Source organism: Lonchura striata, chromosome 3 (assembly GCF_050655825.1).
Source record: "Lonchura striata isolate lonStrDom1 chromosome 3, ASM5065582v1, whole genome shotgun sequence".
In the NCBI taxonomy this organism is placed as follows: Eukaryota; Metazoa; Chordata; class Aves; order Passeriformes; family Estrildidae; genus Lonchura; species Lonchura striata.
The window spans coordinates 28440673-28453725 of NC_140705.1; the positions used below are offsets into that span (position 1 = coordinate 28440673).

Genomic DNA, 13053 nt, shown 5'->3' on the forward strand with positions numbered 1-13053 from the left:
ATTGAATATGAAATATATCTAATCTCTTGATTATGGTAGTAGTGTTGGAGCCATTGTACATACATATAATTCTGCTGTTGGTAGGACAGTCAAAAAAGTCTCTAGTGAGCATAATTTAATATATTGATTCAGAATTTTTTAATGTAAATATTCCACTCTACATGCCTACAGTAGACTTCTTTCTGGTAATGAAACAATTAGGAGATTTTCAGAGACCAAACACAAAAGAGACAGAGGCCTAATTTTAGACAAATTAGATTTTTTTTTTAATTTGAAAATAGCTTTGTATAAAAGCTGTTTTATTGAGCTTTGAAGTGAACCCATTCTTTTCTAGCCCTTTCTAGGCAGTAGAGTAGAGGTATTTTGAGAGATTTATAGGCTATCTGTGGGCAGATGTGTAATCAGCACTGTGGATTATTCAAAAAGATGTTTCTAGTTAGGAGCAGTAGGATGAGATTCAAGTCATAAGCCTCTCTTAGAGAGCCTTGATACACATCCCAGTTACAGGTCTCTAGCTGTTAATGGAAAGTCTGTGTGCTCTAAGTAAAACATAACAAGCTGCAGACTTCTCCAAAATGTATAAGGTTTTTTTATGTCCGTATGCACTAGGTCATTTTCAGAATGCATTTATTTAAGTTACAGTCAGAGATTCCTGAGTAATGAGTATTGCAAACTCTATAGTTCTAAGTCCAGAACTAAACACCTTCACTGAAAAAAATCCCTGCTTGCAATCTCCAGGTATTCATGTATCTTGACTGTTGGCATAATTTCTGCAAATGATGGTCCATGGTGAGCTAAGAAAGCTTTGAGGTAGCCACATTGCATGTTATGCTGACAAGCTGAAATGAATTATGTAAGATGTATCCTGTGTAGCCATCATGAAATAGACACTTCTAAAAGATCCTTATTTTTGACATGTGTAAGAGAAACAGTATAGAGTACACTTCAGTTAATCATTGTGGAGGTCAAAAGGTATAGATTGCTACAATAATATTTGTAGGACATGCATGAGAATTTTAAGTGATTCAAGTGTGTAACATCACACCAGAATATGGGAATAATAAGAATCAGTTAGTTTGATGCTCATTGATGAAAGACAAGCATGCTCTTCCATCTCTGAAGATGTACCACTTCAGTAGTGTCATCTCCATGATTTTCCCTGTGAGTATCAATGTTGTGTCAACTAGATTGTGTTTTTAATTTAATCAGTGAAGTGGCCCAGAAGGCATTTTGCTATGACAGAGTAGAAATCTCTGACATGGCTGAAAAACAACATTTTAAAAAGTTTATTTAAAAATATGTATGTTGTAAAAGCCAGCATTATAGGATGTCAGAGTAATCTATGTAATTGGTAGACCAGTAGGGCATCATTACTGCAGTCTCACTAATTCTAATGTATTCATCTGCTCAATCCAGTAAAGTTATTCCTGTGTTAAGAGTAGTACACTGTGATCAGATGGATTATGCTTGTGGAAGACATCTGCTCCTAGGTCAAACCTTCTGCTCCTTTTTTTCTATTATTATTTTATATTATGACATAGGGTATTTATTCTGGTGTTAAGTAGGTGAGAAATCCTGCACCTCCATTGTTCTTTAATGCAGGCTTCATTATGAACTTCTGCGAGAGGTGTTTGAGAAACTGTGCTTTGTTTAGCTCAGATCTGAAACTGAACAGTTAGTTTGCTTTTATAGAAACATTACATGGGCAATACCTGTAAAATAAGCCATGGTATTCTCTGACACCGGTTCATAGAGCTAAGAAGGACATGTTAGCAGATGCACTGAGATACTTTTTTCAAGTGTGGGTTATGCAGTAAGAGTGAAGGAGAACATTGGGTTTTAGCCTCAGTGAAATATTTGACTCCTTAAAAACATTAAATGAATTGCTGGGTCTGACTGTGAAATCATAATCTCAGAGACATAGAAAAGTGCTTTTATTAAAGCCAGTGCAAACATCTAATATATTTCCAAAAAATCCCAAAATATCTAGGTCAAAGAGATTTTCATTTATAGTTTTTGGTTAGATGTATTGTGTGCTTTCCTACTTAAAATCCTGTGCATGTATTTCTGAAGGAAGGATTTAGATTTATTTCAAGATTCAGTTTAGTTATTTAGCATTGAAACAGACTCTCTAGGGAAGTGATAGAGTCACCATCTCTGGAAGTGTTCAAAAAATGTGTGGATATGAGCACTTGAGGACATGGTGTAGAGGTGAACATCATAGTGGTGCTGTGGTGATGGTTGGATTAGGTAATCTTAGAGGTCTTTTCTGATCTTAACAATTCTATGATTGTGAAAATTTTATCTGAGGTTTGAATTTGAATCACTGGGTTTCCTTTCATTTGTGTTGTCTTTTCCCACTAAGGTTATTCTGTTGACTAGAGAAGAGTTATTTATGACTCATATTTAGAACAACAGGTGTCCCACAGGAGTTCAGAGAGGACTTATGACACCATAAAATACCTTTTAGGAGGTTCCAGGTCTGTTTTGGAAAGTATTGCAACACCCTTTCTATCAGGGCAGTGTGCCATACACAGATCTCCTATGATGAGCTGCATGGAACAATATATTTGAAACTGCATGTGTGTGTTAATTAACCTGCAAGTGACAGTCAGCAAGGGCACTTACCCTTGTGAACTAGTTATGTAAACCTTTTAACTCAGAGTAGTAGGTCTCTGGTTTTGGTAAACACCTCCTAGTACACCTTCTCAGCCTACAAACTTTAGTCTGCCATTTTACAACAGCCAAGGCTCTTGTCCTTTACTTTTATTTTTCTCTTCTCTGCATAAAATTTAGCAGCCATCCATGATGTCTGTATACAAAACAGCCAGCTTTGTGGTATCACAAATGATAAAAATGTAATGTGCAAAATTCACATCCAGCAACACTTCTTTCATTTTTTATTATTTTCTCATAAAAACAATTTAGGAGACTTAAACAAGGACAAGAAAATGCTCTTTAAAAGGCATGCAATATAATTTAGCTTCACCTAGAAGCTTTGTCATTCTGAAAAAAAATCTACACTCAGTTTAACTCTTCTTAGTGATTACAGTTTGCAGTACCTGTTATTTAAAATATTGATACTTGTTTCTTCTCTTCATGCACTTTTAGAACCTTTCACAGAGTGTAAACTTCCCTGTCAAAAATTCATAGATAATTCATCTCATATTTTAATCGTGTTTCTATCATTTAGAAGAGATTAGGCAACCATCTACAGAAATGTCTGTGCTAAATAGTTGCAGAGCAAGGAAAGAGTCTAGATGTCCTTGTGAGTACTGCTTTCTACAGTTTCCTTATTTTCTAGAACAGAAAATAAGAATTATTGAATTAAAGAATAGCTTAGGAAATTACAGTTTATTCTCAGTCATCGTCTCTTGACTTTTAATTGTACAGAACAATAAAGAGGCACATACAAACAAGCCTGTGTGTAATAACCACATAGCTTGCTGCAAGAAAAAGTGTTCATATAAAAATGATGCCATTCTGAAATAACTCCTCCACTAGCTAACTATATCAGTAATTCAATTAATTAAATATATGGCAAAAGCAAAATACTTAATGCAGAAGTAAAATAGTATGAAACATAAAGAAAAAATGAAGATACTGAAGAATTATTATTATACCATGATTTAAATTTTTAAAGGCTACACATGAATAAGTTATTGTAGTAGAAACATTCAAACGATGAAAGTACAAGAGAATGCATTAAAAGTGTTTCATTTTAAAAAGTAAAAATTTATAAAGGTAAACCCCTGTGCTTTCATTTTTTAATATGTTATTACATCTATGAATCTTTTGAGAAAAATATGGAATATGAGAGAATAACATACTGCTCAATTTACATGCTTTAAATGTTAAACTTGAAAATGTAAAGTGCTTTTTATCAGTATTGGTAATTTTATTTGAACACAACCATTTTGGGATGGATTACTAGGGAAGTATTTGAATGGGAAAAACGTGAACTACAGAGCACTGTAACACTACTACTACCTACCTGGTCATGATAATTACAAATATCAGATTTGGTAGATATAAAAAGGGATGAAGCTGCAGTTTAGGCTTCCATCCACTCCTCCTTTTCCTCTTTGCTTAGTTATAATTCTGCAAAATTCTGTGAAAACACACTACCTTCTGTGGTGACATTTTACATTGATTTTGAACAGGTATGAGTCACTTCACTAGATTTTTATGCTTAGTTTCTCCTGCCTAGGTGTATGGTGATGAGCAACTGAGGCCAGGAAGGCAAGTAATAGAGTTTGCATGGCTTCAACATTCTCTGCAAATTGAAAAATAAGAAATATTAAATCTTTATGATTTTCTTCACTGATTAAATCTGTAACCATAAATAAACAGGTTCAGATCCCACTAAAGATAATGGCTGCCCAAGAGAGTCACTGCAGAGATGCACAGAGAGACATCAGATTGCATTGCCATGAGAAAGTCTAGCTCCTTGGGATTTGCGCTATAGTTTATATTTTAATTCAGCAATATTTCATCTCTTACGTCATTAAAAATACCTGCAGTGGTATTAATCCAAAGTTATGTCCTAGGAGTAAATGGGTCTCCCTAGAGATGAATATAAACTAATTGCCTTTGTACAATATGTTGACTGTTCAGAATACATAATTATTTTCCCTAATTTTTTGAGAGATGTACATATATGTATTAGGATAGCTCTGTCTATGAGAGAAAAGAAATCTTGTATCTAATTTCTTACAAATGTTTACCTTTTACTTGATAAAATACAATAATTTAGTACAATTCTAAAAATATACAAATATCTATTTGTTTTAGTACAAATGCTTTTGCCTTTCCTATTTCCATTATCATAAAATCCTTTCCATGTTTTCATGAGTACTAGCATATTTTTCTCACTGTTTTCATTAATACAGCTCCGTTCGGATCTTAATTCACTCTAGTGAAAGAAATTATTCCATTCAGTTTGATCAAAGTTCTTCTATACTGTTTTGGAGAGCCAAAAGGGGACTTTTTATGGGACCAGGATCTATGTAGGAATAAGCAAAGTCTGTTTTAAGAACGTTTTCCACATTCACTAAGAAGAGGTTCCCATGGAAATCTAATTCAGCTGATAGTTACGTTACCCTTTTGGCAACTTGCCTGCCTCATGAGGAAATATCATTTTCAGGGGTTCCCATAGAAAGCTATAGCTTAAATCTGTGCTGCAGACGGTATTCACTGATGCCCTGAAGCTGTGTCCTGCCAATGCAGCATTAGAGAACAAACACTTCCTTGTGGGGCCTGGCTACCCTGCTACAGTGAGAATGCTCCTCAGATTTGCTTCTGTCATAGGGCTTACTGTAAGGGAATAAAAAAACAACAAACAGACAAAAAAAAAAATCAAGAAGGGGGAAAAAAAGCCCTGCAACTAGTATTTTATTCAGTTTGGGTGTTTTGTTGGGGTTTTAGTAATCTTCAGACCTACAAAAGAATAACTAAAAATAAAGAAGAAAACAAAAACCCCTCAGTCCTTTGAATGTAGTGATATTTATTATATATATATTATATATATGAGAGATAATTTTATAGTGAAAATGAAACAGAAAGTCACAGTTTAAGTAAATGGAAGATTGTGCTTCTAAGTCAACACATATTCTGCCATCTAGTGACCAGAAGAAATTGTACTGACCAGTTGCCAATGTGATGAGGAACCCCAAGTACTGCTACTGCTGTGAATCTGTGTGGGAGAACCTCTAAAATGCGCATAAAAAAATGTGCAGAAAACTTTTTTCAAGCTCCTGGAAGTCAGAAATAGATCAGATCTACTGAAATTAGTTAATATTGCAGACCATAATTTGATTTAAACAAACGGATTCTTTATATATTTCTGTAGTCTTTCTTCCTTTCCCCCTCTCCTCCTCCCCCTTCACCTGGGACTTACATCAGCATTTTGCATAATTTCTGGGAAAAAACATTTGTGTGTTAGCACAGAGAGGATGCCATGCTACTGCATATGAGACAGTTTGCATTATTGCATATTCTGGCTGCAAGACCTATTCAGTTCATTCAGTAGTCAAGAGTAAATGAAAACCTTTGTTTGGCTAGTTACAGTTCAGGAGTGGGTAGGGTAGTATGAGTCACACTGCTGGAGTGTTGTGGGTGAAAGAAAATTACAGCCACTTTGGGGAGTCAAATGCCTCTTTTTGCTTTTAAGGTTCTGAAAAGCTTTCAGGATGCTGCTCTTACTTTCCAGGCAGTTCTGTACAAGGTGATGACACTCAGCAACTCTCAGAAGTTCCTTGACATTGTACATGTCCTAAGGGGGTAATCCTAGAGGCCTAGAGGCCTCAGAATCACTTTTTTTTTTTTTTTTTTTTTTTTAGTTCATTTATGATGTCATCCCCAACTTCTATGATGAAAAAGGCTTTTTATATTAATGCTAGTGTGTCCTGCACCATAAATAGCACAATTTATAGTAGATGGTACACCATACTGTCCTGTGAAGTTCCCATGAAATGAGATAAAAAATAGCCATAAAAGCCAGACCAACACGGTTTATAATGCCATCTGATGAATGGATATATATGTAACAAATATATATTACAAATATCATAAAACAGCCTAGGCATATAATCTGATATTTACCTTAATGTTAAAGAATATCCACTTGTCAAAAAGCAAAGACTAGTCTTGGTAAGTAGAACCTTGCAAAACTGGTAGTTTTCTTTTGTATTTCTCAGTTGTCCTAGTTTTTGTACACTGTTAACAGATTCTTTTCTTCTTTATTCCTACAGAGAGCACACGGCACCTCTCTCCTCTTCTATAAATGCATACCTACACTGACCGCAAGATATTTGCTTCTCCTTTAAAAACTAAAAAGGTTACTCAATAGTAATAAAAATTCACATAACATAACAACATAATATAGCATAACAATAAAGGTAAAAACAATGGGACTAGTGATACGAGATGTAAATAATACCAAACTGTAAACTTTAGAATTGCAATATTTTATTCTGTCCAAGAAGGCATGGAACTATATTATATGCCTCAGCTTATATGTAAAATGAAATCATGGAATCAGATAATCATTTAGGTTAAAAAAGCCTTCCAAGATCATCAACCTTTGACTAAACTCCACCCCACCAACTAAACCTTAGCACTAAGTGCCATGTCCAATCATTTTTGACCACTTCCAGAGATGGTGACTCCACCACCTCCCTGGGCAGTCTGTTCCAATGCTTAACCAAATGATATGTCACATCCTTATTAAAATGTATGCATCACTAAAATACTTTGAAGTATTTAACCATTATGAGCAGCTGAGGAGCAATGAAATAGGCATCCTATTGCATTGATCCCTTGTACTTCCATAGCCACTAAAGGACCACTGACAGCAGAATAAATTATTTTATCAGATACCTAAACCTCAGGTTTTCTACCACAAGTGTTTGGAATGTGTTATGATTTGTTTTAAGTCTTGGTCTGGTTAAAATGATTCAAGGTTCCCCATAATGCTCTTTTTATTTACATTTTGAGATATTTATGGGTTTTATCTTCATGCTGTGTAGATTATAGCATTAACAATGTAATAAAAAGGCTTAAAACCCTTGCAAGTTTCCAGGCCTAACTTAGAGTCACACTGTCAATTTCTGAATTAGACCATGCACCTATTTGTTGCTGAAAGGATTTGCTTTCCTCCTATATTAAATGAAACAATATAAATAATATCAATGTTAGAGATAAAAGCAGAGAAGAACTATGCTGTTTCACCCATATAAAATTTAGGACACATATCACCAAAAAAATTCTCTTCAGAAACCAATGTCTACAAAAATACCTTCTTCTGGGTTAGAAAACTTATTTTCAGCAGCAAGAACTAGGTAAGAGTGAGAATGAGAAAAATTAATTTACTCAGAATATCAATTCAAATAGCCAATATTATATCTAGATATCAGGTCTTGAATCATGCTGACTTGACCTTGCAGGATGCCTCTATGCCAGATACTGCCTACATTAGGATGGCTCTTATCACCTTTCCCACACAAACCGATTCTTGAAATTTCTGTGCCATTTAGTCATACTCTAGTCTGACTTGGGTTAAAACGCTTTTCCAGCCCAGAAAGCATTTAGATACTGCTTCTCTGTAAAGTATTAAGAGAAAAAAAAAACCTGCATACTGGGTTTGCCTTCTGTGTTTATTTACCTAGGATCTGAAAATGAAAGAGTTTCATTCTATTTGGTATTTATTGTAAACTTAAGCAAGATATATTAAAAATGTTTCATAAAAATGCATTACTCTTAAGTTTCTTAGATTAAACAATTTTGCAACCATTTTTTGTACTTATACACAGGCAGTGGACATTTCTGATCCTGTTACAAAAATGCACTTGACCCTTTTTTTTCTTCTCTCACGAGACCTAAATTTTAATGAGGCCTCACCCATGCCAGTACATTGCATTTCCTGGTACTGCTTTTGTTCTCATGTGGCATTTGGTAAAATACTTCAGCTGAATATGAAAATAAGAGCATTGCATAGGTCTAGTTCCATTTTTTGACAAAATTTATAAAAATTTTTTTTATCTGGATAATGGAAAAAAATCTTTAATATATACTTGCTATATAAATGCTTAGTATATGAAAAGCAGATTAGCTAAAAAGTGTATCTTAAAAACCATCCGCAATAGCTGAAGTGAATTGAAAATGTGTTGTTGTTTAAGTGGAAAAATGAAAAAAACGAGGCATTATAATCATGCTCAGTGGTGTTTGTAACTCCATCGTTATGACTGGAGTTGCATCGGGTATTATCCACAAAGCAGAGAATTGATCTCCCAGACATCCCTTTGCCTCTTCACCAGCAGTCTCTGTTCTGCCGGACACTGCATGTGCCCACACCCAGCACATGATGCTGCAGGGCTGGGACCAGAACATTCACCACCTCCCTGTATGCCTCTGGAAAGCCTTCCTCTAGCAAAGGTCTCCCATTATTGAACTCTGTAACTGAAAAAGTAGAACTAAGTCTCCTGCAAGAATGGTGCCATACCCTCTAAATTGCCTGACAAGCAGAGATCATGCAGGCAGCAAACTCAGAGTAAACATGGCTTGCTGTGACAGCCTCTTTGGGGGAAGAGCTATGTAAAGTCTCCTGCCATGACCATGCTATTAATTACAGTTTAAATGTGTCATCTGTAGTGCACTGTGTAAAAATTGTAAAAATATTCTAATCACAATTTGTATTAGAATATTAATTGTAACAGGAGATTTTCCACAGAATAAAGAGCTATCTTAAATCAGAGGAGCTGTAGAAGAGGAGTATTTTATATGTATATATACACATACATATATATATTATATATTTGCATGTATATATATATAATGATCTTATATTTATTTCTGAGATGTATTAAAATGTTGAATGTTTAATCCTCAAAATATATTTTATTAATTATGTTTTCAAATATTCTCTTTAACATGTGAACTGCATTGCTGTTCTCAAATGAATAATTAAATTTATATTTTAAGTGGTGCCACTAATGAATACTTACAAAAAGAAACGCTAATTTGGAGAAATACATTAATAGTTTACTAGAAAGGAAAAAATCTCCTGATTGACCCCTTAAAAATAAGTTTACCTTTTTTTTTAATAGAAATTTTAATGTCTTTAATGATTTATCAAGACAATATGTTTGAAAATAATATTTATTAGGGATATTTACGTCTCATAAATTGTTTTGTTGTTGTTGAGGCAGAAAGGTAAGTTTTATTATCTTCATGCCTTTACAATTTGGGGAGATTTTTGAATTTTGCATTTGCTAGGTAACCTTCCAGCAGAAAGGTATTTTTTAATGTTTGTATTCCTTGTGTTTCAGACACCTTCTGCCTCATCAGAAACTTTATGTGATTGTAGTTGAAGTAGTTTCAATGTTAACCCACATTTCCCAGCAGACGCTTCCTGAATTAGAGTCCCAGTTTTTGGGTTTTTTTAACAGCATATTTAGCACTGAGCTGCAGACAGCTGTGTGTGCCTGGGAGGATCATAGGGAACTGTGCTGAAGACACAGCAGTCCCCCTCGAAGTGCAAAAGACTTTCTGCATTTCATTACAAAAAATGAAAAGTAGAGCTAAGGTAGCAGTCTAGGAAGTCTGCACAGGACAAGAGAGGGAAAATTACACCAGTGATAACAGGATAAACAACTAAAGCACTCATCTCCCACACTCTGGTGCTTGATGTCACTGATTTTTCATAGGTTTTCCCTATTAAAACCAATGTGGAGAATAAGATACAATCTATAATCTTTTTAACTTGGAGGTTTCAGGAAGGAAGCAGATCACAAGCGCTTGTTCTGCTGTATTCAGCCTAAAAATTAAACAGCTCATTGGCTAAATTATTATAATTTCCCATTGCCACCATTCCCAAAGATGACTTTTTTATCTCTGTTGAAGATTCATCAGCATGAAAGATGAGTGCAGAAGTAGAAGTTCTCTAGAGGAGCATCAGGCTCTGCCACAGAACAGCAATGTCTAACACTGTCACAGTCATTTTCTGGTGTGGTTTGCACGGATTTAAAATAAGGGAATAGAATCTCTGCATTTGAATAACTGTTTTTGTCCCATGTCATATAGCTGATTTATAGAATGTGTCACTACATTGAATGTTGGTTCATAAAATAAAATCATATTGGAAAATCTGCAGACATAAATTTAAGTAATTATGGAAAGCTGAGTGTAGCAAAGTTAAGTTGATGTTAATTGCCATGATCACTTGCCTGACTCTTGCCAGCAACTTCCAGGTATGTTTAGGAACATATTGCATGAGACAGTATGTGACTTTTGAGAAATGTCTACACACAAGCTTTCATATACCTTTATTCTGTCTTTAGAATTTGGAATGATGGGAGATCATACAATTAAAAGTCAGCGACCTCGATCTGTTCATGAGAAAAGGGTCCCTCAGGAACAAGCTGATGCTGCTAAATTTATGGCACAAACTGGTAATACATCAGTTACATTTTTTCTATTTACTGTTGTTAATTTTAGCAAGACCACTGCATGTTTCCATAATCTTTTGCTGCATATTTGTCAGTTTTCTAAGCTGATACTTTTTTTGAATCATTTATTTTTTTTTTCACCAGTTAAAGTCCATAAATAAAGTAGCTAAGAATTAGGTAGATCATGCAAAAACATGCACTGTGAATGTGAATGGTGAATCATTTAGTGTAAAGGTTAATTTCTTTAGTAGTAAAAGCCGTCTCACATGTACAAAACACAGGACAGCTCACTGTGACATGTTAAATTTTTTCCAAAGATGTTAAGAACATGCTTCAGAATTTCTTTATAAATAGACTGTCTAATCCCAGCTTTAGACTTTTATCAGATTGATTAATTACTGGGGTGACTTTAATGTGCATACGTTCAGCATTTACTATCTTTGGCCCAGCACGATGCTCTGTTCTCTAGTTTCCAGATTCATAATTGCTAAATGAAATTGGCCGTAAGTAGTTTTTAATTGAATGTGCAAATTATCTAACAGTTTTTAATCTAAAACATATTTTCTAATTTTGTTGGAGCAACTTCATCTTCTTTATCTAAAGATACCAAGATGATACTGGAAACCTGGAACCAAAGTAATTAAAAAAAAAAAAAAAGCCTGATTAGCCTGTTTACCAACAGTTACCACAGCTGTCTTTGAGGTGAATGATAAAATTTTAGTGGTGAGTTGAATTAAGCTCTCATACACCAAAACTACTGCCCATTTTAACTTCAGTAATGATCCATATATATGTTGGTAAAAGCTAACTCTTTATTGGTACCCTACACACTTCATTCCAGTAAGTTACTTAGTTGACAATCTTGTGCCCCATAATTTTTGTATGGATTTGAAACAACTTCCTCTGTATCCCATAGTAACTAACCTAGAATATACGCCTGCATCAGTCGTAGATAATGCTTCCAGTTTTTATGCACTTCAGTAAAAGAGCTATAATTGCTTCTAGTTATGTTGCATGTTGACTTCCTTAGTGGTAGGATGCTTTATTTAACAGATTTGCAGAAATTGATATATTAAACAATCTAAGTACATGTATAACCAATCAGTGTAGATCTGTTTGATAACAAATTTAGAATAGGAAAAAGTCTGTTTCCTTCATATTAATCTATATGATTGCTTTTATGGCTAACTCCCAGGTACTACTGTAGTGGAAAAGGGAGCGTAGAATTCTCTAGGACTCCATGCAGTTTTTGCTTAGGAAAGTAGAACTTATCACTTACATACCTAGCTCAGACATATTATGCTAGTTGCTTACTACATAGAATAACACCTTTGCTTTTATGCTGCTTCTTGAATTCATACAATTACTCAAAAAAATCAGTAAAATTATCTGTTTTGTTATTTTCCCATATAAATCCTTAAAACTTTAATAATATCGTGCAAGTCTTCTATTTGATAGTTTTTTGTCATGCATCGCAGTGCATCTATTCTGGGTGTTACAGAGCTGCATTACAAGTGCAGCACTTATACCATCACCTTCCAATACATTGTGTGTGTGGAGTGGGAGATGAGCGTTCAAAATTAAACAGGATTGGTTTGCAAGGTCCTGTTCTGAAAGCATGTGAGATGTATAAGCATATAAATTTAGATGCCAAAATTTGGGGAAATATATATTTTCCATGATGCAGCTTAATACATTTTAAGTAATACTTGTGCTCTTTCTGGACATACTAATTTTCATCTCTTCATTTTGTTTTTCCTTTGTAGTGCTCATTGCATATTTTCTTCACCTGTAATGCATTCATTTTTCTTGCAATAAAATGATTGTGATATCTTCCTAAACTGATTCTTAAGGTTCTTTTTCTAACATATCTATTTCATTAATTTATCCACTAAGAAATATTATTAACAATTGGTTACTGAGTTTATCGGGTTTTATATTTTAAGCCTTGATATTTTGTTTTGTGTAATAATAAAACAGATACAAAAGTGCAACAAAATGTTTGTATGTTTTCAAAAGGCAGAGAGATAGGAATAGAGAAATGTCCTGGAAAAGATTTATGAAAAGCATTTAATACTGTTCAAATCGTGGACTTAATCCATTAAAT

At 34.3% G+C, this 13053-nt stretch overlaps 1 protein-coding gene across 21 annotated transcripts in view; it reads left to right on the forward strand.

Moving 5' to 3' along the window:
* Positions 1-13053, forward strand: part of ADGRB3 (adhesion G protein-coupled receptor B3) — a 461440-nt gene that overhangs the window by 167518 nt on the left and 280869 nt on the right. For 19 of the 21 annotated variants that reach the window (XR_014954217.1, XR_014954216.1, XR_014954218.1 and 16 more), the window contains exon 3: positions 10839-10949. The exons of the other annotated variants lie outside the window; for them this stretch is intronic. Coding sequence is in view for 15 of the 19 variants with exons in the window: in XM_021530139.4 (XP_021385814.1) it covers positions 10839-10949 (111 nt within the window). In the remaining 4 variants the exon portion in view is untranslated. The remainder of the gene's footprint in view (positions 1-10838; positions 10950-13053) is intronic. 21 annotated transcript variants of the gene reach the window in all.